The sequence below is a fragment of the Stegostoma tigrinum genome, chromosome 8 (assembly GCF_030684315.1).
Source record: "Stegostoma tigrinum isolate sSteTig4 chromosome 8, sSteTig4.hap1, whole genome shotgun sequence".
Classification (NCBI taxonomy): Eukaryota; Metazoa; Chordata; class Chondrichthyes; order Orectolobiformes; family Stegostomatidae; genus Stegostoma; species Stegostoma tigrinum.
In genome coordinates this window covers 6,825,650-6,850,845 of record NC_081361.1, presented here as the reverse complement: position 1 = coordinate 6,850,845, position 25,196 = coordinate 6,825,650, and the positions used below count along the sequence as shown (strand labels likewise).

General features: G+C 47.0%; 1 protein-coding gene across 1 annotated transcript in view; it reads left to right on the top strand.

Annotated features, from left to right (window-relative positions):
- LOC125456615 (probable voltage-dependent R-type calcium channel subunit alpha-1E) overlaps positions 1–25,196 on the top strand; it is a 714,016-nt gene that overhangs the window by 638,701 nt on the left and 50,119 nt on the right. Inside the window, exons 30-40 of the mRNA XM_059647713.1 lie at positions 180–314; positions 1,015–1,216; positions 1,774–1,938; positions 3,238–3,348; positions 4,095–4,178; positions 4,918–5,034; positions 5,426–5,491; positions 5,614–5,705; positions 16,963–17,104; positions 18,382–18,509; positions 22,884–22,980. Coding sequence (XP_059503696.1) covers positions 180–314; positions 1,015–1,216; positions 1,774–1,938; positions 3,238–3,348; positions 4,095–4,178; positions 4,918–5,034; positions 5,426–5,491; positions 5,614–5,705; positions 16,963–17,104; positions 18,382–18,509; positions 22,884–22,980 — 1,339 coding nt within the window. The remainder of the gene's footprint in view (positions 1–179; positions 315–1,014; positions 1,217–1,773; positions 1,939–3,237; positions 3,349–4,094; positions 4,179–4,917; positions 5,035–5,425; positions 5,492–5,613; positions 5,706–16,962; positions 17,105–18,381; positions 18,510–22,883; positions 22,981–25,196) is intronic.

The following is a 25,196-nucleotide window of genomic DNA, read 5'->3' as shown; positions in this document are numbered from 1 at the left end:
GGACATGTGTGTGTGTGGGCGTGTGCGTCAGTTTGTGTCGCGTTTGGGCCGGCATATATATGTGCACACGTGCATGTCGTTGCTATGACACTGTGTGGATTTTGAGTGTGAGCATTTCTCGTGCATGTGGAGGGGAGCGCATGTCTGTCACCTTACAGCTTTCCTATTTTCTGATTCAGAGGCCAGTATGTGGTCTATGAGACTGAGAATAAAGTGGTGGATCGTGAGTGGAAACGTTATGACTTTCACTACGACAACGTCATCTGGGCTCTGTTGACACTGTTCACTGTCTCCACAGGAGAGGGCTGGCCTCAGTAAGTACAAACTGACTAAGGTGCATGGAGAATGCACCTTTGTCATCAGCTCAATGACTGTCTGGCATACCCTGTCAAACCATTTTGTATAACCCTATCACAGGGACGTGTAGGCCAGACAAGACCTGGAGTCACAAGGACTCAGATGATCAACCTGTGACACTAGCCAGATGGTAGAGGAAGTTGTCAGGGTTCGGAGACATCAGTGCACCCTTAGGCAGGGGGATCGAAAGTAAACGGCTGTGGTGTCATTATTAAAATGCAGCCGGTTCCTGGTCAATGTCAGGCAGCTGGGGAAATCTGGAACTCCATTCTCAAAGAGCCAGGAATCATGGTGTCACTTAGAGCTTGGTCAGATTAGGGGCCAACATAGTGGACACCCACAAAGATCAGGATACCCATCAACAATTCCAATGTTGTTTCAGCCTCACCTACTTGCTGGAAAGGAATAGAGAGACACCAGTCAGTGTACAGGTATGTCCCTGAGGGAGAGAGAGGGGACAAAGTGACACCAGTCAGTGTACTGGTATCTCCCTGAGAGAGAGTGAGAGATGGAGCTAAGAGACACAAGTAACTGCACTCATCTCTCTGAGAGTTGGGGGACTGAGAGAGAGCAGTCAGTTTGCATCTTGCTCATTGATTTTGGGCGTACAGAATATAGTTTGTGATGATGGTATTAATGTGTTAACCTATGTTGCAGGGTCCTGCAGCATTCAGTGGATGTGACGGAAGTAGACCAAGGACCCATTCCAGGGAACAGAATGGAAATGTCCATCTTCTACATTGTCTATTTCGTTGTCTTCCCCTTCTTCTTCGTCAATATCTTTGTGGCGTTGATCATCATCACTTTCCAGGAGCAGGGTGACAAGATGCTGGAGGAGAGCAGTCTGGAGAAAAATGAGGTGTATTCTCTCTCTTTTTTAAATTTTCTGTCTCACACAGTCCCTCTCTTTTGTCCTGTTTCCCTTTCTCCCTTTCTGTCCCCCTTAAACAGTAATTCCCCCGGATTGCTAGCTCTCACCTTTACAATTTTTTTGTCCCTTTGCACTTTCAACTTACACTCCCTCGTAATTCTCACAGAAGGTACAAAAGTTTGAAAACACTTACCAACAGTCTTAATAACAGAGTCTTCCCCGTTGTTATCAGACTTACGAACAGACGTCTCGTATGTCAGAGTTCATCTTTCTCTGCACCCTCTCTGTAGCTGTGACACAATATTCTGCAATCAGTTCTGTAACCCAGATGTACTCATATAAGGTATGAATTGCCTGGAAAACACGTAAAACAGCACTTTCACTGTATCTCGATACATGTGACAATAATAAATCAAGTCAAATCAATCACCTGCCTTTCACTTGTCCAACAAGAAATCCAGGAATGGGAATGATCCAGATGCTTTGTGTGGTAAGATCTTTTCAATCTCTATACCCCTGCTTTTATTGTCTCTGCTTTATCCCAGAGAGCCTGCATCGAGTTTGCCATCAGTGCCAAACCCTTGACAAGGTACATGCCACAGAACAGACAGACCTTCCAGTACAGAGTCTGGCACTTTGTGGTGTCCCCTTCCTTCGAGTACACCATCCTGACGATGATAGCACTAAACACCGTCGTCCTCATGATGAAGGTAGGCTTCACAATATGGAAGGCTGAGTGACACAGCATCACACTAGCTGACATCTCAGAATGTCCAGGACATGGAGAAATGATACTGCTGAGTAACAGGGTTGTTCGTAATTTATGGTAAACTGCAAGACACAATTTAAACCAGGACAAAACTGACAATGTTAAGTCACATTGAGTTACACTGTCTAAACTGGGTAACACTTGTTCACAAATGGCGAAATAATCTGTAATACTTGTATTTCAGGTTTTAATTGGGAAATCCTGTCTCTACGTGCATAACGATGTCTCTCTCTCTCTCTCTCTTCCTCCCCCCCTCTCTCACCTCCCCTTCCCCCTTCTGTGTAATAATGTCTCTCTCCATCTCTCTGGGTAATGCTGTTCCTCTCTCTCTCTCTGGGTAATGCTGTCTCTCTGCATTTGCTCTCTTTCTGTCTTGCTCTGTGTAATGCCGTCACTCTCCCTCTGTCTGGGTAATGCCATCTCCCTCTCTAGCTTTCTCACTCTCTCTCTCTCTCCATGGGTAATGCTTACTTACTCTCTCTCACTCTCTCTCTCTATCTATCTCTCTATTTCTCTGTCCCTCTCCCTCTCTCTCTCTCTCTTTCTCTCTCTCTCTCTGTCTATCTCTATCTCTCTAGGTAATGCTGTCCCCCTCACTCTCTGGGTAATGCTCTCTCTGTCTCTGTGTCATGCTGTTCCTCTGTGTCTTGGTGATTCCACCTCTTTCTCTCTCTCTCTCCCACTGTGCAATGCTGTGTCCTTCACTCTGTCTTTTTTTTTCTCTCTCTCTTTCTCTGTCTCCTTGGGTAATGTTGTCACCCTCTCTCTGTGTAATGCTGTACCTCTCTCTCTCTCTGGCTATGCTTTCTCTCTGGGTAATGTCTCTTGCTCTCTCTCTCTCTTAATGATGCTGTCTCTAACTGTGTAATGCTGCTTATCGCCGGGTATTCCAGACCTAACCATGCAGTTTGGAGATCGCTTAGTTACGTTGGATTTTATCAAAGCAAATCAAGCTGTCACTGCTGAATTAATTCATCCTTTCACAGTGCTACGGTTCCCCTCCAATGCACCACCAAACTTTCTCTCTTGCCTTGCCCGTATTGATCTGACCCTAATTTGTGCTGTCAATGTAGTGTGCATTGTTTGGGTTCTCTTCGACGCACACTCACAGTTCTAGGCTGTTTTTGAGTGGATGGAGTTCAGCCTGATGTTTTGATCGACTACTCTCTGTATTGGTCTGAGTGATGTGAGGTTACTGCTCCAAGAGAGGGTCCACTCACTGTGTGTGTTCTCACTGCAGCATCATTCCCCACCACCGGGTTTCGTTACTGTCCTGAAATTCATGAACATCGCCTTCACCGTCAGCTTCACTCTCGAGTGTGTCCTCAAAATCATTGCCTTTGGATTCCTGGTGAGCAAACAGCAAGATAACCGCTTTGAAGAGAACAATATCGCGAGTTAAATGCAGTGGGTGAGGTTCCCTAGAGTGTGCAATCAAACATACATGGTCCCTCAGCAATGGGATTTGGGGTCTGTACGGGATCATGTGGAATCTTTCAGGGCTGCTTTCAGCAAAGGGACAACAGAGGGTCAGGAGGTGGATCGAGCTGTACTCTATACCTAACCCCATGCTGTCCGTGCTCTGGGAGTGTTTGATGGGGGACAGTGCAGAGGGAGATTTATTCTGTATCTAACCCCGTCCTGTCCCTGCCCTGCAAGTGCTTGATGGGGGACAGTGCAGAGGGAGGTTTATTCTGTATCGAACCCCCCCCCCCACCCCCGTACTGTCCCTGCCCTGGAAGTGTTTGATGGGGGACAGTGCAGAGGGACCTTTACTCTTTATCTAACCCTGTGCTGCCCCTGTCCTGGGAGTGTTTGATGGGGGATAGTACAGAGGAAGCTTTACTCTGTATCAAATCCCATGCTGACCCTGTCCTGGGAGTGTTCAGTGCACCAGATGGGAAAACATAGCTGAACCCCGTGTGGAGAGACACTAACGGGGTGGTATATGTGAGCAATCTGCAGTGTGAGTGACACAAGGGGTTCAGGCCCGGACTGTCCCGTGTGAAGGCGGAGTGAAGCTCTCGTTCTTGCTTGTTAATCTGAGCAACTCTTTGCTTGCTGTCCTGATGTCTTGTGTTCATTCCATTCCCCCAGAATTACTTCCGAGATTCCTGGAACGTATTTGACTTTGTGACGGTGGTGGGCAGCATCAGTGAGATCATCGTTAATGAGTGCAAAGTATGTTCTATTAATTCCATCCAGGTTCGAGAAGGAAAGGGAAGGAGGAAGTTGGGGGTTTGGGGGGGGAGAGAGAGATAGAGAGGGGGAAAAGAGAGAGTGAGAGAGGGGAGGTGGGGAGAGGCTGGGGAAAGGTTGAGGGGCAGAAACACCAGAGAGATGTTGGAGGAGAGAGAGTGAGGAACAAGGTAGAGAAAGGGAGAGAGGGGATAGAGAAGAGAGGTGTGGAGGGGAATCAGAGGAGGGAGGGGTGTAGCGAGAGGGGAGGGAGGAGAGGAGAGGGCCAGGACAAGGAGGGAAGAGAGACGGGGAAGGCGGTGGAGAGAAGGCCAAGTGGAGATAGAACGGGAAGGGGCAGAGAGACAGGAGCTGAGAGTGAGGGGGAAGGAGGAGAGAGTGAGAGTGTGGGAAGATAGAGAGAGTGATAGTGATGAGGTAGAGAGAGGAATTAATGGAGAGACAGGGGAGAGAAAGAGAAGTATGGGAAGAGAGAGGGAAAGCAAAAAGGAAGAGAGGGATCAGTGCAAATAGAGGGGGAAAGAGAGAGGGAGGGACACCACAATTTGGTGAACAGTGTGTGAGACGATGTAAGACACTGATAGGATGGGCATGTCACTGAAGGTCTAATGGGGCACAGAGAAGGCTTTGGGGCACTGGGCATGCAATGAGACAGTTGTGATCATGGCAGTCCAGTTGGTGAAAGAGTAGTCTTTGATCTAACGTTCCAATATCTGTGCAGTTGAAGTTTGTGAACCTGAGCTTCCTGAAGCTGTTCCGCGCTGCTCGACTGATCAAGCTGCTGCGCCAGGGCTACACCATTCGGATTCTCCTCTGGACTTTTGTGCAGTCCTTCAAGGTAAACAACACAGCCAGACATGGAAACAGCAATCAGAGTGAGGCTAGGGACGCCACTGCCCAGGTCCTGTTACACAGGCACCTTACTGTACCCTGATCAGTGTTCCAGTGGTGGAGATTCAGTGTAGTGGTGCAGGACTATCAGTGCTCTGTTGATAGAGTATTAATGCTCTGGCAGTGGAGTATCAATGCTCTATTGTTGATGGAGTATCAATGCTGTGGTGGTGGCGTATCAATGGTCTGGTGGTAGAGTATCAATTCTCTGTTGATGGAGTATCAATGCTGTGGTGCTGATGTGTTTTGAAAGCAGATTTGGACTTTCCTGTTTATGTCTGCCATGCTGTAATGAACATGATGAAACATTCACGTTGAGTCCATGTTCTCCTCCACAGGCCCTCCCATATGTCTGCCTGCTGATCGCCATGTTGTTCTTCATCTATGCCATCATCGGGATGCAGGTATGAGCCTTGAGTACAGCGAAAGGGTTTGCATGCAATTCGAAGACTGTGAGTTACACTGAGCCAGTGTTCTGCGTGCTGACTAACAGAACTGCCTCAATCTCTTCCTGGAATTCCCACAGCTCTTTGGAAACATCGGCCTGGATGACAGCACCCCCATTAACCGACACAACAACTTCCACACTTTCTTCAATGCTTTGATGCTGTTGTTCAGGTGCGTTACCCTCCTTTAGTCAGGGAAAGTTGTGTAGAGCTGGTCAGATGCTTTGAAATTGATGGTTACGGTGTTCCAAGAAGCTCCGCTAATAGTGTATTTTCTGCACTGGGATGCTCCTCTGCCAACAGTTTCTCTCTGAGAGGTTTGTCGACTAGACAAAACAAACCATCCATCACAGAATTAAAGTATCATTATGCAGGCCATTGTAAACATAGATGCTATTGCTTAGTGCCAGTTTCCATATCCCTGCCCTCCATTTCTAACCAAATAAATATTGTTACGGACCAAACCAAACCCCCTTAAAATATACCAAGGCGATATCCTAGACCCTAACTTTTTTATCTCAATTGAAGGCAAGTTTAAGGCACTGTTTTTTCAATTGGTCCATGACTAGGCTTTAAGCAAAATACACTTTATTCTTACAACGGTTAAAATACAAACAGAAAAATGAGATCTGGCAAAACTTTAACTCTACTGAAATACATAATAAAATAATATGTTAATTAACTACTAATCATCAACTGTTCCAGTACAGCACCCTATAAATACACCCTTGGCAAAGGCAAATTCAGCAAAATTGATTTTCCTCAAGAGCTTTAACCAGACCAAGAGAAATGAACAGAGAGAGAATGCCAGCATTTTGCTGCAGCAGACACAGAGCTGTATCAGGTCTGAGTGAGCCTGACTCCACCCATCCATGCTTCTTTTGTCTAATTTAAAGAAAAACACTCAGAGAGCTCAAAGCTGTTTACCCCCTGGTTCTGAAGCAGACATTCTGGTGCTACTATGGCAACAACTCTCTGCAAGAGAAACAGCACAGAACAGATCCCTCTTAAAAGCACATTACTGTCACACCATCCAAATGTCCTCTTGAATGCCTCAATCAAAACCGCCTCCACTTTCCAAGCAGTGCATTCCATTCCACGCTGACATGTTACACTTTCATTAACTTGTTGTTAAGAAAAAAATAGATATTTAGAATTGGAACAAACCCAAATTTTTCTGTGAGCCATGTCAGTCATTGTTCGTGGTATGTTTCAAACAAGTTGGAAGAGTGTGTCCAAAACAGGGCTGCACTTTACCAAAGCTGTCCCAATGTGTGTCAATTCCACTTAAACTTTCAGAATGGCCTGTTTTCTTGACTGATCGATATTCAGGACAAAAGCAATTCACAACAGGTTTCATCTGTATCAGGAAAAGACTCTGGTTAAGGTAATACACTTAATTTTAACAAGAGCAGACAAAAGATCCTGTATCTCAACTACTACTACATATCCTGAACTACACCCTACTTCAGGATCCCACACACACACACACACACACACACACACACACACACACACACACACACACACACACACACTTACTTTCTCTCTCTCTGTCTCTCTCTCTCTGTCTTTCTCTCACTCTCTCACACACAATCATGATGAAAACAGGCAAAACACACAGAGTTTGGCAGATATTATGGGTGGTCAAAGGATAGAGTCAGTGTAAACAAAATCCTGAAGATCAAAAGTTCAGATCTAAGGATGGGGTTAACTTAATTCTCTCAATTCCTTTGGATATTGTTTAGCACAGATCACATGCAATGTCTGTAAAACAATGTCCATTCTTCACTTCCTTTGCAGCATTCTGGGTTTTTCAGCTTTTTCCCTACATTGGGCTGGGGTGGAGAAGGTAGAGAGAGAGATAGATGCTTTCAGTTTGTAGGTTCTGGATGTTTTCCACTGCTCTTGCACCTGCATCTTTCATTGAGTCTCAGTGTATTCATTCATTCATTGGAGGTCCCTGGCAGATGGAGGTGACTCACTTCCAGTGTCAGGGTGAGCGTGTTGGTAGCTGTACAGAATGATGTGGCTACTGCAAGATCATTGGGAGTAGGTGGTTGTCACGGAAAAGGTGTGGATGAGACAAGGCGCCATCTTTACTGCTTTCACCCGACTTCCACTTTTTCCCCGGCATCCAGTCTGGAGGTGCTTAACGCCTTCCCAGATGCTCTGAGACTTCAGCCAGTCTCGGGCCAGTGATTCCCAGGTGCCTGTGAGGAATGCCACACATCAGCAAGTGAGGCCTTGAGGGGATCACCGAAGCGTACCCTCCGTCCGCCCAGAGCCCACCTGCCGCTTCAGAGCTGGGAATAGAGCTCAGAGAATCTCAGGTCAGTCATGTGGACAGTGTGCCCAGCCCATCGTAGCCTATCAAAGGTGGTCAATGCCTCAATGCTGGCAATGTTGGCCTGTTCGAGGACACTGGTGGCGGCGGTGCGTCTTTCTTCCCGGTGTCTTCACTGAATCTTGTGCAGGCAGCATTGGTGGTATTGCTTCAACACCTTGAGGAACCTGCTGTAGACAGTTTTTTTTTATGATGAGAGGGCTGTCAAGAGGCAGAACATCTTTACTCAAAGGCCTCTCAACTCCCTTTACTATTTGCAGCCCCAAAGAGGAAAGCCACGTTATGTTTTATAGTCCCAGCCCTTGCCTCTGACTCACAAGGTTTCTGGGCTCACGCCCCACCGCTCAAAGTGAGCAAAGATACCAAATGTTCAGTCCAGAGCAGTGGTGAGGAATTGCAGCAGGGTCAGAGGTGCCGTCGTTTGGATGAGACATTAGGCTGAGCCTTCATCTGTAAGAAAGATCTTGCGCTCAGCGATTGAAAAAGAGCAGGGAAGTTATTCCTAGGGTTCCTGACCAATTCTGTCCTTCAATCAACATTACAAATGCAGATTATCGATTTGCTAGCACCTATTGTTTGTGGCAACTTGCTGCACAGAAAGTGGCTGCAACATTTCCTCCAGTCACAAATCTTTTGAAGCATTTAAGTACTTCAGAAGTATTTAATCAGCTGAAAAGCATAATGGCACTGGTGATGAAAAGCAGGATGTAAACATGAGTCTTTCTAATGCACTCACAACTTTCTGTCCAGATCTATTCAGTGCTGAAATAAGGAGTTGCTTGTGTTGTCGGATTGTAGTGAAACTCCAGCTTATTAAGGAAGGAAACCTGCCCTCCCTACCCGGTGCCTCAAGTCTTGCATCATAGAACATAGAACATAGAAAAGTACAGCACAGTACAGGCCCTTCAGCCCACCATGTTGCGCGTGGATTAATCCTAATCCAAAAATAAAATAACTGAACCTATATTCCCCTTAATTCACTGCTGTCCTTATGCTTGTCCAGCAGTTGCTTAAATGTCCCTAATGACTCTGCCTCCATGACTACCACTGGCAAAGTATTCCATGCGCTCACAACTCTCTGGGTGAAGAACCTCCCTCTGACATCTCCTGTATACCTTCCTCCCAACACCTTAAAACTATGACCCCTCGTGGTAGTCAGTCCTGCCCTGGGGAAAAACCTCTGGCTATCAACTCTATCCATGCCTCTCATTACCTTGTACACCTCGATCAGGTCACCTGTCTTCCTCCTTCTCTCCAGAGAGAAAAGTCCGAGCTCAGTCAACCTCTCCTCGTAAGTCAAGCCCTCCAGTCCAGGCAGCATCCTGGTAAAGCTCCTTTGCACCCTCTCCAAAGCCTCCACATCTTTCCTATAATAGGGCGACCAGAACTGGACACAATATTCCAAGTGTGGTCTCTCCAGGGTTTTGTAGATCTGCAGCAAAACCTCGCAGCTCTTAAACTCAATCCCCCTGTTAATGAAAGCCAAAACACCATATGCTTTCTTAACAACCTTATCCACTTGGGTGGCAACTTCGAGGGAGCTATGCACTTGAACACCAAGATCCCGCTGTTCCTCCACACTGCCAAGAATCCTGCCTTTAATCCTATATTCAGCATTTAAGTTCGACGTTCCAAAATGCATCTTTTCACATTTATCCAGGTTGAACTCCATCTGCCATTTCTCAGCCCAGATCTGCATACTGTCAATGTCTCGCTGAAGCCTGCAATAGCCCTCAATACTATCAACGGCACCTCCAACCTGTGTGCCATCAGCAAACACACTAACCCACCCCTCAACCTCCTCATCAACATAGTTGAGTCTTCACTGCCCTCTGACGTGTTCCGAAAGCAATTCTGTTGTGTTCAGTTGCAACACAGAGTAGCTTTCAGACACTAAGGCATTCCAGAAATGAGTGGAAATGAATAAGACTAAACTCAAGCTAATGAGCAAAGGTATATCGATCCACACTCACCACGATCAGTGTCATCCCTCATGCTCTGCAAAACCATTCTTCGCAGTAAAAGCCAAAATATTGAAAAGATGCGTCTGTCTGGAAAGTGGTTTGCAAGCTCAAAAATATTAGAGCAGATTTCCACAATCTGCAAATTTTCTCCTTAGTGCGGGCATTAGCATTTATGACCTGTCCCTAGTGGCCCTGGTGAAGTTGGTGGTGAGCTGCCCTCTTGAACTGCTGCAGGACATGTCCTGTAGACAGACCCACAATACCCTTAGGGAGAGAATTCCAGCATTTTGACCCAGCGACAGTGAAGGAACGGCGATATATTTCCAAGTCAGTATGGTGAGTGGCCTGGAGGGGAAATTGCAGGGTGTGGTGGTCCCATGTATCCACTGCCCTTGTAATTCTAGATGGAAGTGATCGTGGGTTTAGAAGGTACTGTCTAAGGAGCCTTGGTAAATTTATACATCGTAGAATCCCTACAGTGTGGGAACAGGTCCTTTGGCCTAACAAGTCCACATTGACCCCCAGAGCATCCCCACCCAGAGGCATCCCCCTATAACCCACCTAATCTACACACCCCTGAACTCTACGGACAATTTAGCATGGCTAATCCACCTAACCTGCACATCTTTGGACTGTGGGAGGAAACCGAAGCATCCAGAGGAAACCCATGTAGACATGGGGAGAATGTGCAAACTCCACACAGTCACCCGAGGATGGAATCGAACCCAGATCCCTGGCGCTGTGAGGCAGCAGTGCTAACCACTGAGTCACCATGCTGCCCAGTGCATCTTGCAAATGGAACAAGCTACTGCCACTCAGGTGATGGGAATAAAAGTTGAATGTGGTGGGTGTGGAGCCAATCAAATGGGCTACTCTGTCCTGGTTAGTGCCAAGTTTCTTGAGTGTAGTTGGGGCTACACCCATCCAGACAACTGGTGAGTATTCCATCACACTCCTGACATGTGCCTTGTAGATGGAGAACTGGTTTTGGGGAGCCAGGAAGTGAGTTACTCACCACAGAATTCCTAGCCTCTCACCTTGCTTGTGTCATTTATACGGTGAGTCCAGTTTTGTTTCTGGTCAATGGAAATCCTAGGATGTTGATAGTGTGGGATTCTGTGATGGTAACAGCATTGAATGTCATGGGGCAGTGGTTAGATTGTCTGTTATAGGTGATGGCCATAGCCTGGCATTTGTGTGGCACAAATGTTACTTGCCACTTGTCAGCTCGAGCCTGGATATTGTCCAGGCCAGAGGCATTTGAACATGGACTGCTTCAGTATCTGAGGAGTTGCAAATAGAACATAGAACATAGAACAGTACAGCACAGAACAGGCCCTTCAGCCCACGATGTTGTGCCGACCATTGATCCTCATGTATGCACCCTCAAATTTCTGTGACCATATGCATGTCCAGCAGTCTCTTAAATGACCCCAATCACCTTGCTTCCACAACTGCTGCTGGCAACGCATTCCATGCTCTCACAACTCTCTGTGTAAAGAACCCGCCTCTGACATCCCCTCTATACTTTCCTCCAACCAGCTTAAAACTATGACCCCTCATGTTAGCCATTTCTGCCCTGGGAAATAGTCTCTGGCTATCAACTCTATCTATGCCTCTCATTATCTTGTATACTTCAATTAGGTCCCCTCTCCTCCTCCTTTTCTCCAATGAAAAAGTCCGAGCTCAGTCAACCTCTCTTCATAAGATAAGCCCTCCAGTCCAGGCAGCATCCTGGTAAACCTCCTCTGAACCCTCTCCAAAGCATCCACATCTTTCCTATAATAGGGCGACCAGAACTGGACGCAGTATTCCAAGTGCGGTCTAACCAAAGTTTTATAGAGCTGCAACAAGATCTCACGACTCTTAAACTCAATCCCCCTGTTAATGAAAGCCAAAACACCATATGCTTTCTTAACAACCCTGTCCACTTGGGTGGCCATTTTAAGGGATCTATGTATCTGCACACCAAGATCCCTCTGTTCCTCCACGCTGCCAAGAATCCTATCCTTAATCCTGTACTCAGCTTTCAAATTCAACCTTCCAAAATGCATCACCTCGCATTTACCCAGGTTGAACTCCATCTGCCACCTCTCAGCCCATCTCTGCATCCTGTCAATGTCCCGCTGCAGCCTACAACAGCCCTCTATACTGTCAACGACACCTCCAACCTTCGTGTCGTCTGCAAACTTGCTGACCCATCCTTCAATCCCCTCATCCAAGTGATTAATAAAAATTACAAACAGTAGAGGCCCAAGGACAGAGCCCTGTGGAACCCCACTCACCACTGACTTCCAGGCAGAATATTTTCCTTCTACTACCACTCGCTGTCTTCTGTTGGCCAGCCAATTCTGTATCCAGGCAGCTAAGTTCCCCTGTATCCCATTCCTCCTGACCTTCTGAATGAGTCTACCATGGGGAACCTTATCAAATGCCTTACTGAAGTCCATATACACCACATCCACAGCTCGACCCTCATCAACTTTTCTAGTCACATCCTCAAAGAACTCGATAAGGTTTGTGAGGCATGACCTGCCCCTCACAAAGCCGTGTTGACTGCATTTAATCAAGCCATGCTCTTCCAGATGGTCATAAATCCTATCCCTCAGAATCCTTTCTAACACCTTGCAGACGATAGACGTGAGACTTACTGATCTGTAATTGCCGGGGATTTCCCTATTTCCTTTCTTGAAGAGAGGAATTACATTTGCCTCTCTCCAGTCCTCAGGTACGACTCCAGTGGAGAGCGAGGAAGCAAAGATCTTCGCGAGTGGTGAAGCAATTGCATTTCTCGTTTCCCAAAGCAGCCGAAGACAAATCTGGTCCGGGCCTGGCGACTTGTCAATCTTAACGTTTGACAGAATTTTCAGCACATCACCTTCCTTTATTTCTATCCATTCTAGCATGCACACGTGCTCTTCAAAGTTTTCATTCACTACAAAGTTCATTTCTTTCGTAAAGACAGAAGCAAAAAACTCATTTAGGGCTTCCCCTACCTCCTCAGACTCCACACACAAGTTCCCTATGCTATCCCTGATCGGCCCTACTCTTTCTTTGACCATTCTCTTATTCCTCACATAAGTGTAAAATGCCTTTGTGTTCTCCCTAATCCGTTCTGCCAAGCCTTTCTTGTGTCCCCTCCTGGCTCTCCTCAGACCATTTTTGAGCTCTTTCCTCGCCTGCCTGTAATCCTCTAGAGCTGAGCTTGATCCTAGCTTCCTCCACCTTACGTAAGCTACCTTCTTCCTTTTGACGAGAAGCTCCACCGCTCTCGTCATCCAAGGTTCCTTTACCTTACCCTTTCTTGTCTGCCTCAGAGGGACATATTTATTCATCACTCACAACAACTGTTCCTTAAACAGTCTCCACATGTCTATAGGGCCTTTACCATGGAATAATTGCTCCCAGTCCATGCTTTCTAACTCATGTCTAATCGCATCATAGTTTCCTCTTCCCCAATTAAATATCCTCCCATTTTGCCTAATCCTCTCCTTCTCTATAGCTATGTAGAATGTGAGGCAGTTATGGTCACTATCACCAAAATGCTCTCCCACCACAACATCTGATACCTGCCCCAGCTCGTTTCCGAGCACCAAGCCTAGAATGGCCTCTCCCCTCGTCGGCCTTTCAACGTACTGAGTTAGGAAACCCTCCTGAACACACCTTACAAAAACAACTCCATTCAAATTTCCAGCTCGAAGGAGGTTCCAATCAATATTGGGTAAGTTAAAGTCACCCATTACAACAACCTTACTATGTCAGCACTTTTCCAAAATCTGCCAACCTATGCTTTCTTCAGTCTCCCTGCTGCTATTGGGGGGCCTGTAGTAAACCCCTAACGAGGTGACTACTCCCTTGCTGTTCCTAATTTCCACCCACACTGACTCGGTAGGCAGATCTTCCTCGACAATGGAAGCTTCTGTAGCTGTGATACCCTCTCTGATTAGTAGTGCTACACCCCCTCCTCTTTTCCCCCCTCCCTATTCTTTTTAAATGCTCTAAACCCTGGAACACCGAGCAACCATTCCTGCCCCTGAGAAACCCATGTCTCTGTTATGGCCACAACATCATAGCACCAGGTACTGATCCATGCTCTAAGTTCATCACTTTTATTCCTGATACTCCTTGCGTTAAAGCAAGGTCTACCTCTTGCTATTGCCTCACCTGCATCAACTCTCACCTCCGGTATACAGCTCAGGTTCCCACCCCCCTGCCATACTAGTTTAAACCCTCTCGAACTACTCGAGCAAACCTTCCACCCAGGACATTGGTCCCCTTCCAGTTCAGATGCAACCCGTCCTTCTTGTACAAGTCCCACCTTCCCCAGAAGGCATCCCAATTGTCTACATATCTGAAGCCCTCCGTCCTACACCAGCTGCGCAGCCACGTGTTAAGCTGCGCCCGCTCCCTGTTCCTCGCCTCGCTATCATGTGGCACCGGTAGTAAACTAGAGAACACTGTTCGTCCTGCTTTACAGCTTCCATCCGAATGATGTTGAACATTGTGCAATCATCAGTGAACATCCCCACTTCTGACCATTTGATGGAGGGAAGATGTTTGAGCCTAGAATAGTACCCTGAGGAACTCCTGCAGAGATTTCGGGAGTTGTGGTGACTGACAACCACAGCCATCTTCCCATGTGCCTGGTATGACTCCAAGCAGCGGAGAGTTTGCCCCCAGTATCCATTGATTTCACTCTGTCCTCACCTCTCGGCTTTTGTCCATGCTTAGAACAATACTCAGGAACTGAGTGGTGGCTAGTGGAACCTGAACTAAGCAACAGTGAAAACTATCTCAAATACAGCTTCATAACACTGTTGATGACATCTTCCTTCGCTTTACTGATGGTCAAGAATGGACTGATGGTGCAGTAATTGGCTGGGTTGGATTTGTCCTGCTTTTTGTGTACAGGATTGGGCAATTTTCCAGATCATCGGATAGATACCTGCATTGAGCTAGACTGGAAGAGCTTGACTAGGGGAGCAGCAAATTTTGAACCACAGGTCTTCTGTAACTATTGTAAGAAATGCCTAAAGCCTTTGCAGTATCCAGGGCCTATGATTGTTTTATCATTTCATGTGGAGTGAATTGTATTGGCTGAAGACTGATATCTGTGATGCTGATGTGCTGGGCTCTTCCATCATTGAGGACGGGGATATTTGAGGAGCCTGTTTCTCCAATGAGTTATTTTCTTGTCCACCACCATTCATGACTGGATGTGGCAGGACTGCAGAGCTTAGAGCTGTTGGTTGTGAGATCGTTTAGCTCTGTCTATCACTTGCTGCTTTCACTGTTTGACGTGCAAGTAGCCCTGTTTGGTGGTTTTACCAAGTTGATCTTCAGGAATGCCTGGTGCTGCTTCTGACATGCCCTCCTGCACTCTCCATTAAACCACCTCTGGATGGGGATGCTCTGGAGTTCTCCCAATGGCCGTATAACTGAAGCATAACCTCCTGACTTTTGTATTGTATTCCTCTCTCAATAATGGATAACATTCTGTGAGATGTCCTAATTACTTGCTGTACCTGTCAATGAACATTTTCATGTCACTAAGACAAGCAGCTGCCCTTGTATCTCAGAGCTCTTAAATCTCTCTTCTTTTAGGCAATAATGCTCTTTTTATTCTTACTGACAGAATGGATAATTTCGCATTTTCCACATTAGACTCCATTTGGCATATTCTTCACAATTCACTTACCTATATTGCTTTGCAGCCTCCATGTGTCCTTTTCACAACACAAATTTTGCAACCATACCTTCATCCAAGCCACTTGAGTAAATTGTAAACGGTTGATGCCCCAGCACTAATCCCTGTGCCGCACTGCTTATTACATCCTCCTGAACTGAAAAACACCATTTGCACCTATGCTGTACTTTCTGTTAGAACACTCTCGGAACAGACAATAAGAGGTGTCGGTATGTTACTTGCTATGGCAACAGACAATAAGAGGTGTCGGTATGTTACGTGGTATTGCTGAGATCCACACACTCAGAGATATCTGTGTACAGACGTGGTGTCTCTCAGTCCCCTCTCTTTTTCAGCGAGATATCTATGCACTGACTGGTGTCTTTCAGTAACCACAACCCCCCAATCCCTCTCTCATTCAAAGTCTCACTTGGAGATATCTGTACCCTGACTGATGTCTCTCAAACCCCATTCTCCCTATTTGGGGAGATACCTGTACACTCACTGATGTCTCTCAGTCCCTCCCACCTCTCTCTCAAGTAGATACCTGTACACTGGCTGGTGCATCTGAGTCTCCTCTGTCTTTCAGGCAGATATTTGTACACTGATTGGAGTCTCAGTCTCCTGCCTCTCAGGGAGATTTCTGTGCAGTCACTTGGTGTCTCAGCCTCCCGTCTCTCTGGGAGATTTCTGTACACTGACTGGTATCTCAGTCTCCTGGATCTCAGGGAGATTCCTGTACACTGACTAGTATCTTCAATCCTCTCTCTCCCTCTCCCTTTCCCTCACTGTCTCTCATTTTCTTTCACTTCCCCCCCCCTCTCTCCCTGACTGGTAATTCTCAGTCCTCTGCGTCTCTCAGACAGATATTTGTGCACTGACCAGTATCTCTGTCCTGTACTGAAAAACACCATTTACACCTCCACTGTACTTTCTGTTAGTGAGCCAATCTTCGCTCCATGCCAATATGTAACCCCTTACACCATAAAGTTTTCATTTTTCACCATAACCTTTGCTATGGCACATTATCAAGTGTCTTCTAGAAATTCAAGTACAATACATCCAGAGGTTCCTTTTGACAACTGACATAACTGATATAGTTCATCTGCCTTGTTCTTATTTTCCATTGTTCATTCCCAGACACACTTTCTGGAGATCAGTTGGTCACTTTGTCACCTCTTTCATTTTTTGAAATAACTATGGAAACATGGGCTATTTGTTTTTATTCATCTAAGTAGTTTTCTGTCCCAGTCTCTGTCCCCATTGTCCAGTCTCTGTCCCCATTGTCCAGTCTCTGTCCCCATTGTCCAGCCTCTGTCCCCATTGTCTAGCCTCTGTTCCCATTGCCCAGTGCATGTCCCCATTGCCCAGTCTCTGTTCCTATTGCCCGGTGTGTGCCCCCAGACTGATGGAGCCTGTATTTATGCTGCAGGAGTGCGACAGGGGAGTCATGGCAGGAGATCATGCTGGCATGCCTGAGTGAGAAGAGATGTGAGGGTTCCTCAGAGCACCGCTGTGGCACCGACTTTGCTTATTTCTACTTTGTCTCCTTCATATTCCTCTGCTCATTCCTTGTAAGTGGAGCATCAGATTGAATTTTTGACACCCCGCTGTAACGAGACAAACCCCTCTCCCAGGACATTCCTGGTAGGTAACAGTGCTGTCCCGGATCCGACATCTGCAGGTTCAAGGCCAGTCAGAAGCCATTCGTACTCTCCCGAGGGAGCAATGCTGTCTTTTCAATGCAACTGAGACCAGTTTTTCTTTTGTTTATTCATTCACGGGATGAGGGCATCGCTGGCCAGGCAGCATTTATTGCCCCATCCCTAATTGCCCAGAGGGCTGTTAAGAGTCAGTTACCTTGCTGTGGGTCTGGAATCACATGTAGGCTCAGACCACCTAAGGATGGTAGTTTCCTTCCCTCAAGGACAGTAGTGAGCCAGATGGTTTTTTTCTGACAATTGACAATGGATTCATGTTCATCATTAGAGCCTTAATTCCAAACATTTACTGAATTCAAATTTCACCATTTGCCGTGGCGGGATTCGAACCCAGGTCCCCAGAATGTCAGATAATAAAATGTGAGGCTAGATGAACACAGCAGGCCCAGCAGCATCTCAGGAGCACAAAAGCTGATGTTTCGGGCCTAGACCCTTCATCAACTCCCTAGAATGTCATCTGGGTCTCTGAATTAACAGTCCAGTGATAATACCACTAGACTATTGCCTCCCCTCTCTCAGAGGAAAACAAAATATCTGGTGACTCTAAACCACACTGGCAGTATTTCCCGAAGCCCTACCCTACCTTTATTCCCTCGACCAACATTATGAAAACTGACTGGACCTGTCAGTGCCAAGTTGTTTTCTGTGGGATCTTGCTGTGTAGAAATGGGTTCCCAAGTTTCACGTGGCAATGACGACCCGGTCAGCACTTCTTTGGGTGCAAGCCATGCTGGAACTAGCTGAGGGGGGCTGAAAGCTGGTGGAAAAATCACAGCCTTCCTGTTGCTGGGTTTTCCCTAGACCACCAAGCCCCAGTTGCCTCGCAAGGCCTGAGGTTAGCTTTCAGGCCACCTCTGGAGAGCTCGAAACTCTGCTTCCAGTGCAGCACAGTGACCAAGAGATGTCAACCATCTCAAATTTCAGACCCTATGTTTGTCCCCAAAGCCTCCCTGCAGCTGAGCTGGGGCCTCCTCTTAAGGGACTCCCTGGGGCCTTTAATCAAGAAAGTCAAAAGGCCTTGACAGAGACTAGACCCCATCACCCAGAGCTGACTGCCTCTCCGTCTTGCTGCACTTTGACCTGGATTCCGGGCAGCCAAATTAAAAAGTGGGTTTGCTTTTACTTTTCAGATGCTGAACCTGTTTGTGGCCGTCATCATGGATAACTTTGAGTACCTGACCCGAGATTCATCGATCCTGGGCCCACATCACCTCGATGAGTTTGTGCGAGTCTGGGCCGAGTATGATCGAGCTGCCTGGTACGTGTGCCATTCCCAATCCACTTCCTGCTTCTTCTTTCACCCTCACTGAGCAATGGCTTGGTTCAGGGAACCAATTCAAGATCAGATACTACTCATCAGATAGGAGAAAGGTCTAACGCAGTGAGGGAACGCAAAAACCATAACTTGTATTCACCGATGAGAGGTCCCTAAAACAGACCAGATGGACAGTGACTTACACAGTAAATAATTTATGATGTACATAAAAAGGCAAGTGACTTACCTAACTCTCTCAGAACAGACAATAAGAGATGTCAGTACGTTTCTCGGGATTGCTGAGATCCGCACACTTAGGGAGATATCTGTACACTGACTGGTGTCTTTCAGTAACCGCATCCCCCCAATCCCTCTCTCACTCGGTCTTACTTGGAGATATCTGTACCCTGACTGGTGTCTCTCAGACCCCACTCTCCCTATCTCAGGGAGATATCTGTACACTCACTGATGTCTCTCAGTACCTCCACCTCTCTCTCAGATACCTGTACACTGACGGGTGTCCCCTCTGAGTCCCCTCTGACCCTCAGGCGGATATTTGTACATTAACTGGTGTCTCTGTCGCTTCTCTTTCTGAGGGGTAGCTTAACAGTGACAGGTGTGTCTGTTAAGTGTAATATTAAGGTATTAGATATTGTATTGAATCAATGTGGCGATGAAGCTTTTGAAATCAGCCTTTGAGTTCCAAAATATCAGTGACCTACCAGGGGTCCTGACCCATTCATATCAATTTTGTAGCTGAAGTAAAAACATTTATTTGTAATAGAGCTCATTGTACAGTGTGTAAGGAGTGAGACACAGACCTGATGGCCAGTCACTTTCCACCCTTTTAGACAGTATACAATCAACATTGAACTCAGGTTCCAGTTACGGAGATAATGGGAACTGGAGATGCTGGAGAATCCAAGATAACAAAGTATGGAGCTGGATGAACACAGCAGGCCAAGCAGCATCTTAGGAGCACAAAAGCTGATGTTTTGGGCCCTGACCCTTCATCAGAAAAGGGTGCTTCTCTGATGAAGAGTCTAGGCCCGAAACATCAGCTTTTGTGCTCCTAAGATGCTGCTTGGCCTGCTGTGTTCATCCAGCTCCTCACTTTGTTATCTCAGGTTCCAGTTATGTTCTGATTCGATGTGAGGACCTCACATTGTTGCCCTCTGCCATTCTCAAGAGGGCAGGGCTGTAAGTGTGGTAAACACTAATTCCAAGTGTATCTTCTGGAGAATCAGAGACATGAGACAATTCAGTGAACCCCAATCTTAGCTCTTCAGAAATTGAATGCTTGTGGCTCTTGGGCAAGTGAAAAGTGCAGGACGTTCCGAGAGATTATGACCACTCGGTTTCCCTGAAGACTCAAGCAAAGGCTTCCTGTCTCTTGGTTAATTTGCATTAGTTGGGGGACCTGATGCCAATCAGTGGGCAAGTTGATACCCGGAGCTGAAGAGGAACACAAAGCCACCATCCACAACACTGGCACCGAGCTCTCCTCACTCAGCGATAGAAACAGTCTGCTCTGCATTGTTATTATTGTTGTTGTTGTTGTTGTCTAACCAAATCTGCTTTCTTTGTAGTGGAAGGATTCATTATAAGGACATGTACACAATAGTGTGTACGATCCCCCCCCCCCGCCCCCAGGACTGAGGAGGAAGTGCCTTTGTAGGGTGGCCTACAAGGTTTGCTCTATATTGACTTAGCCACACCCAGTGGTTGCCCCTCTCTGACTGAGGCATGACAGGCTTCCTTTAAAGAGACAGTCTCTCAGGTCTACAGCAACCAGCTTTCTCTTTACATTGCACCGTGCTTCCCGCACAGGCAAAGGCTGAAACTTCCAAGGGGTTGGCCAGCTCCTGACTTGGTTGAGTGGGTATTCAGCTTGGTGCGGCTGCCTGTACGTATACATGCGCGCGCACACACACACACACACACACACACACACACACACACACACACACACACACACAAACACACATACACACATGCGCAGAGTCCATGTATATACAGTCACACACTCTCTCACAATCTGTACACACACCGTCATACTCTCTCTCATGCTCACAGGTCCACAAAGAGTCTCCACGCACACAGTCACACTGTCTCTCTCTCTCTCACACACACACACACACACACACACACACACACACACACACACACACACACACAGTCACATCCTCTCTCACACAGTCACTCTTCCTCGCATGCACAGTCATACACTCTGGAATATACATACAGTCACTCTCATACAGTTAGTCACACTCGCACACGGTCACTCACTCTCTCTCTCTCTCTCTCTCATACACACACACACACACACACACACTCACTCTCACCCACACTTCACACACACACACACACACACACACACACACACACACACACACACACACACACTCACACACACACAAATGCCCACAGACGCAAGCACGCTTACAAACACCCAACTCCTTAGATTCAAATAGCACCTAACATGAAACACTCCTCTACATTCAAAAACTAAATACATACTCAGTGTTATGAGGGCTGAAAACTTTGTTAAACAGTTAAGGTTTAAGGCAAAAGTACAGAAGCTGTATGTGGGAATACTGGAGATTAGGGTCCAGGCAACTGAAGTCAGCATGACCATCAATGATGGAGCGCTGACCGTTGTAGACGGGAATGGGACAGGTACTCCTCAACTGTGAGGCTGGAGCGAATTGCAGAACACAAAGCCAGAGAGGGATCGGCAAAAAGAGGGCGAGGTTTTGGATTCGACCTGCTGCTTGACCATGAGGCAGTATAAATCCTGGAGGACAGGCCTGGTGGGTGAACAGGGGCTGGAGCGGGTCATGGCGCAGCTGGCAAAGTGTGACCTTTGATTCACAGGATGAAGAATGCAGAAGGACAGCCAGGCTGTGTTGGAAGGGTTCAGTGTCAAAGTCCGGATTATATGAATGAGCCATACACAGGCACACAGATGCACGCACTTGCAGGGACACACTTTCTTTCACATGCACGTGCGAAGATACCACTGCAGACATGCATGCACACAGACACATCCTCAAGTGCTTGACATTTGGACACACACTCATGCATATATATGCATTCATGTGCACACAGGCACACTCTGTCATGCACATACACACACACCCTCGCATGTGCACAGGTGCACGCGCATGCACACACACACACATTCGCTCTCACAAGCATATACACACAGACACACGCATACACTCTGTCATATGCACACACAAGTGTGCACACACTCACATGCACAGATACATACCTATGTACGTGCATGCAAACACACGCCACCACACACACACACACACTTAAAGATGCAAACATTGATACAAGCAGACAAATACACTCACATAGGGACCATGCACACACCCACACGTACACGTGCATGTTCAAACGCAGAGTTTCACACACAGACTCACTCAGACACATGCACACTTTCTCACATGCGTGCGTGCACTGACATACGCTCACCCACACCCTACTCTGACTGCAACACCCTTCCTGGCATATCTGAGCCACAAAGTGCATGCCACAGTGAATCCTGAAGGAGCAATCGTGACCGACGTATCCTTGAGAAGTCCAGCAAGTCAGGAATGGGTCCTGTACAGACTCAGGCTCTGCATGCCATGTAAATCCTGAACAATGGATGATCACGATGGCAATTCACCACTTAGTTGGGGCTAAGATATGAAATTGGAGGTGTGAACTAGTGTAAAGGGAAAGGAAGGATAAGAAACTGTTTCTTTATGGTGGGGAAATGCATAGTCCAGATGCATGGAGTGCATGTCTTCCTCTGCCTCTCCTCACTACACCCCGTCCCTCCCTCTGACTCATGCTTGCTGTGCTGGGCACTGCTGGTATGGTGGAGTTTGAACCAGTAACCCATCAGCTCACTGAATCCAATCATATTTCGCCACCGCATTTATGCAACAGCTGAACTTTGCCAAGAGAGGAAAAATGGAAATGAGAGCTTTGGGTCATTGGCAAAATATACCAAACAGCAGGGGAAAGGTGACGAGACATTGTTTTTAGAGCTGCGAGTTATGATCTGGGGCTGCTGCCTGAAAAGCTGATGGAAGCAGGCTCACAGTAACTCTGCCAAAAAAAAGGATATTCTCGAAAAATGAAAACAAAATAAAAGTTCGGGGTGGCCATGGGGAATGAGCAAGGGAGCAGAACGAATTGGAAAGCTCTTTCAAAGAGCTGGCAAAGACACAATGGGCCAAATGGCTGCCTCCTGTACTGTGTGACTCGCTGATTTAATGATGAAGGACTGTTCTGCTGATTGAGATAGATGTGATTAACTCTTTCCTGTTCTGTTTCTCCTGGACATGCTTATCACATCCTTCCCTCCATTCAAAGCGGCCGAATCCATTACACTGACATGTATCAAATGCTGACCCTTATGTCACCACCGCTGGGTCTGGGGAAGAAATGTCCTTCGAAAGTGGCTTACAAGGTAGAAAAACAAACCTTAAACTGTGTCTGCCTGAGACTGAAAGGATCTTTGTCAGCATTTCTGTATTGGCTTGAGTGGAGGTCGCAATTGAACTTCTTTTAGATTGTGTGTCTGACAATTTAATGTCGTGGGTCAGAAATTGAAATTCTTACAGTTCAGGAACTGTAACCTGGTCCTCCCTATTCCACCCTGGGCATTTGTTTCTGTGAATTTTATTTTCTCAGGGTGCTTCGTGCTAGTGTTGAGAATAGAATACTATTCCAGCACTCAGACAAGACAGTAACCTCATAGCAGATGTTTAATTAAGATAGTGTAGATACAGAGTAAAGCTCCTTCTACACTGTCCTGGGAGTGTTTAATGCGGGCAGTGTAGAGGCAGATTTACTCTGTATCTAATTTACTTTCAGTTTAGAAATGTAGACAGCTTTATTTTACAGCTAAACCTCTGTTGTCCCTGTCCTGGGAGCATTTGTTGGAAACAGTGTAGAGGGAGCTTTCCCCTGTATCTAACCCCATGCTGTCCCTGTCCTGGGAACGTTTGTTGGGGACAGTGTGGAGGGAGCTTTACTCTGTATGTAACCCAATGCTCTCCCTGTCCTGGGAGTGGTCAATGGGTACAGTATAGGGGATATTTTACTCTGTATCTAATCTTGTATTGTCCCTGTCCTAGGAGTGTTTGATAGGTACACTGTAGAGAGGGCTTTACTTTCCATTTACAAGAGTAGAGGCAGCTTTATTCTGTATCTAACCCCATGCTGTCCCTGTCCTGGGAGGGTTTGATGGAGACAGAGTTGACTGAACTTTACTTTTTTTAAAAGAGTAGAGGTAGCTCTGTATCTAATCCTGGATCTGCACTGAACGGAGAGTTCTCTGTTCTGCAGCACCAACGTTTCTCACCCTGATGCACACAAAACTAAGCTGAAAAACTGAAGTCCAGCGACCCACTTGAAATTTGCTGGAGGCCATTTCATGCTGTAACGTGACGCATGGTTCGGACAGCCTGCAAGCACAGCTGCTTTGTATGAACGCAGTGTGTTTGGTGCATGGTTTGATCACTCATTGATTTCGCCCCCCAATCCCTGCACTCATCGCCATCCCTGCCATCCTGGAAACACTTTGTACCAGGTGTCCGAGCTCTCCCCTGCTGTTCACAGCTGCAAAGGCTGAAGGGCCCCTCGTGCATTCCAGGGCATTGCTTGGTAATGTCTGTCCTCTCGATCTGTCGTGTCGGTTTAGCTGTTCACAGATTGTAGCATTGCCTGAACCCAGTGAGAAGATGCGAGACGTGTGCAGGTTAAATCCTGAGCCACGTGACCTGACTGATCCATTTTTGCTAGGCGGTGGCCTGAGTTTTCCAGATCCATCTTGCATGGAGTCAGGGAACATGACTGCAGTTCAAATCCCACCCCAACCCACCAAGTTCATGCAGCAAACCTTTTGTGACATTAGCCGGCACAGACAGAAGCTGCGCTGACACAGATGTTTGCAAGTGGACTATAGAATGGGACAATTCCTACAGTGTGGAAACAGGTCACACTGACCCTGCTGAAGAACATCCCTCCAGACCCATTCACCCACCCTGTCCCTGTAACCCTGCGTTTCCCATGACTAACCCACCGAGACTGCACATCCCTCAACACTACAGGCAATTTAGCATGGCCAGCCCACCAAGCCTGCACATCCCTGAACACTACAGGCAATTTAGCATGGCCAACCCACCTAGCCTACACATCTTTGGACTGTGTGAGGAAACCCACGCAGACATGGGAAGAATGTGCAAACACCTCAAAGACAGTTTCCCGAGGGTGGAATCAAACCCGGATCCCTGGCGCTGCGAGGCAGCAGTGCTAACCACTGAGCCACCATGCCAGCCCAATGTCAATGCATTGCCCTCATTCCCAAATCCAGCAGGAAAGGTGATTGGATTAGCTAGGATCCCCGCCCTCAGGAATTGTCCTGAGTTGGAGTACATAAACTGAGCCGATCTGGGCTCCAGCAGGATGAAGGACCTGTTGAAGAAAGTCACGAAGTGGGAAGGTTGGACAGTCGGAGGGGGCACGGGGAGGAGGAACGATTTCCACTGACAGGAGCTGAGATCATTGAGATGGGACAATGGAATTGTGAATTGAGTCTCTTACAGAGGGAGAATGCAGTTTAGTGCCTCTGACAACATTTGCTGGACACAGCTGCTTCTTAGCCCAGCTTTCAAACTCTCT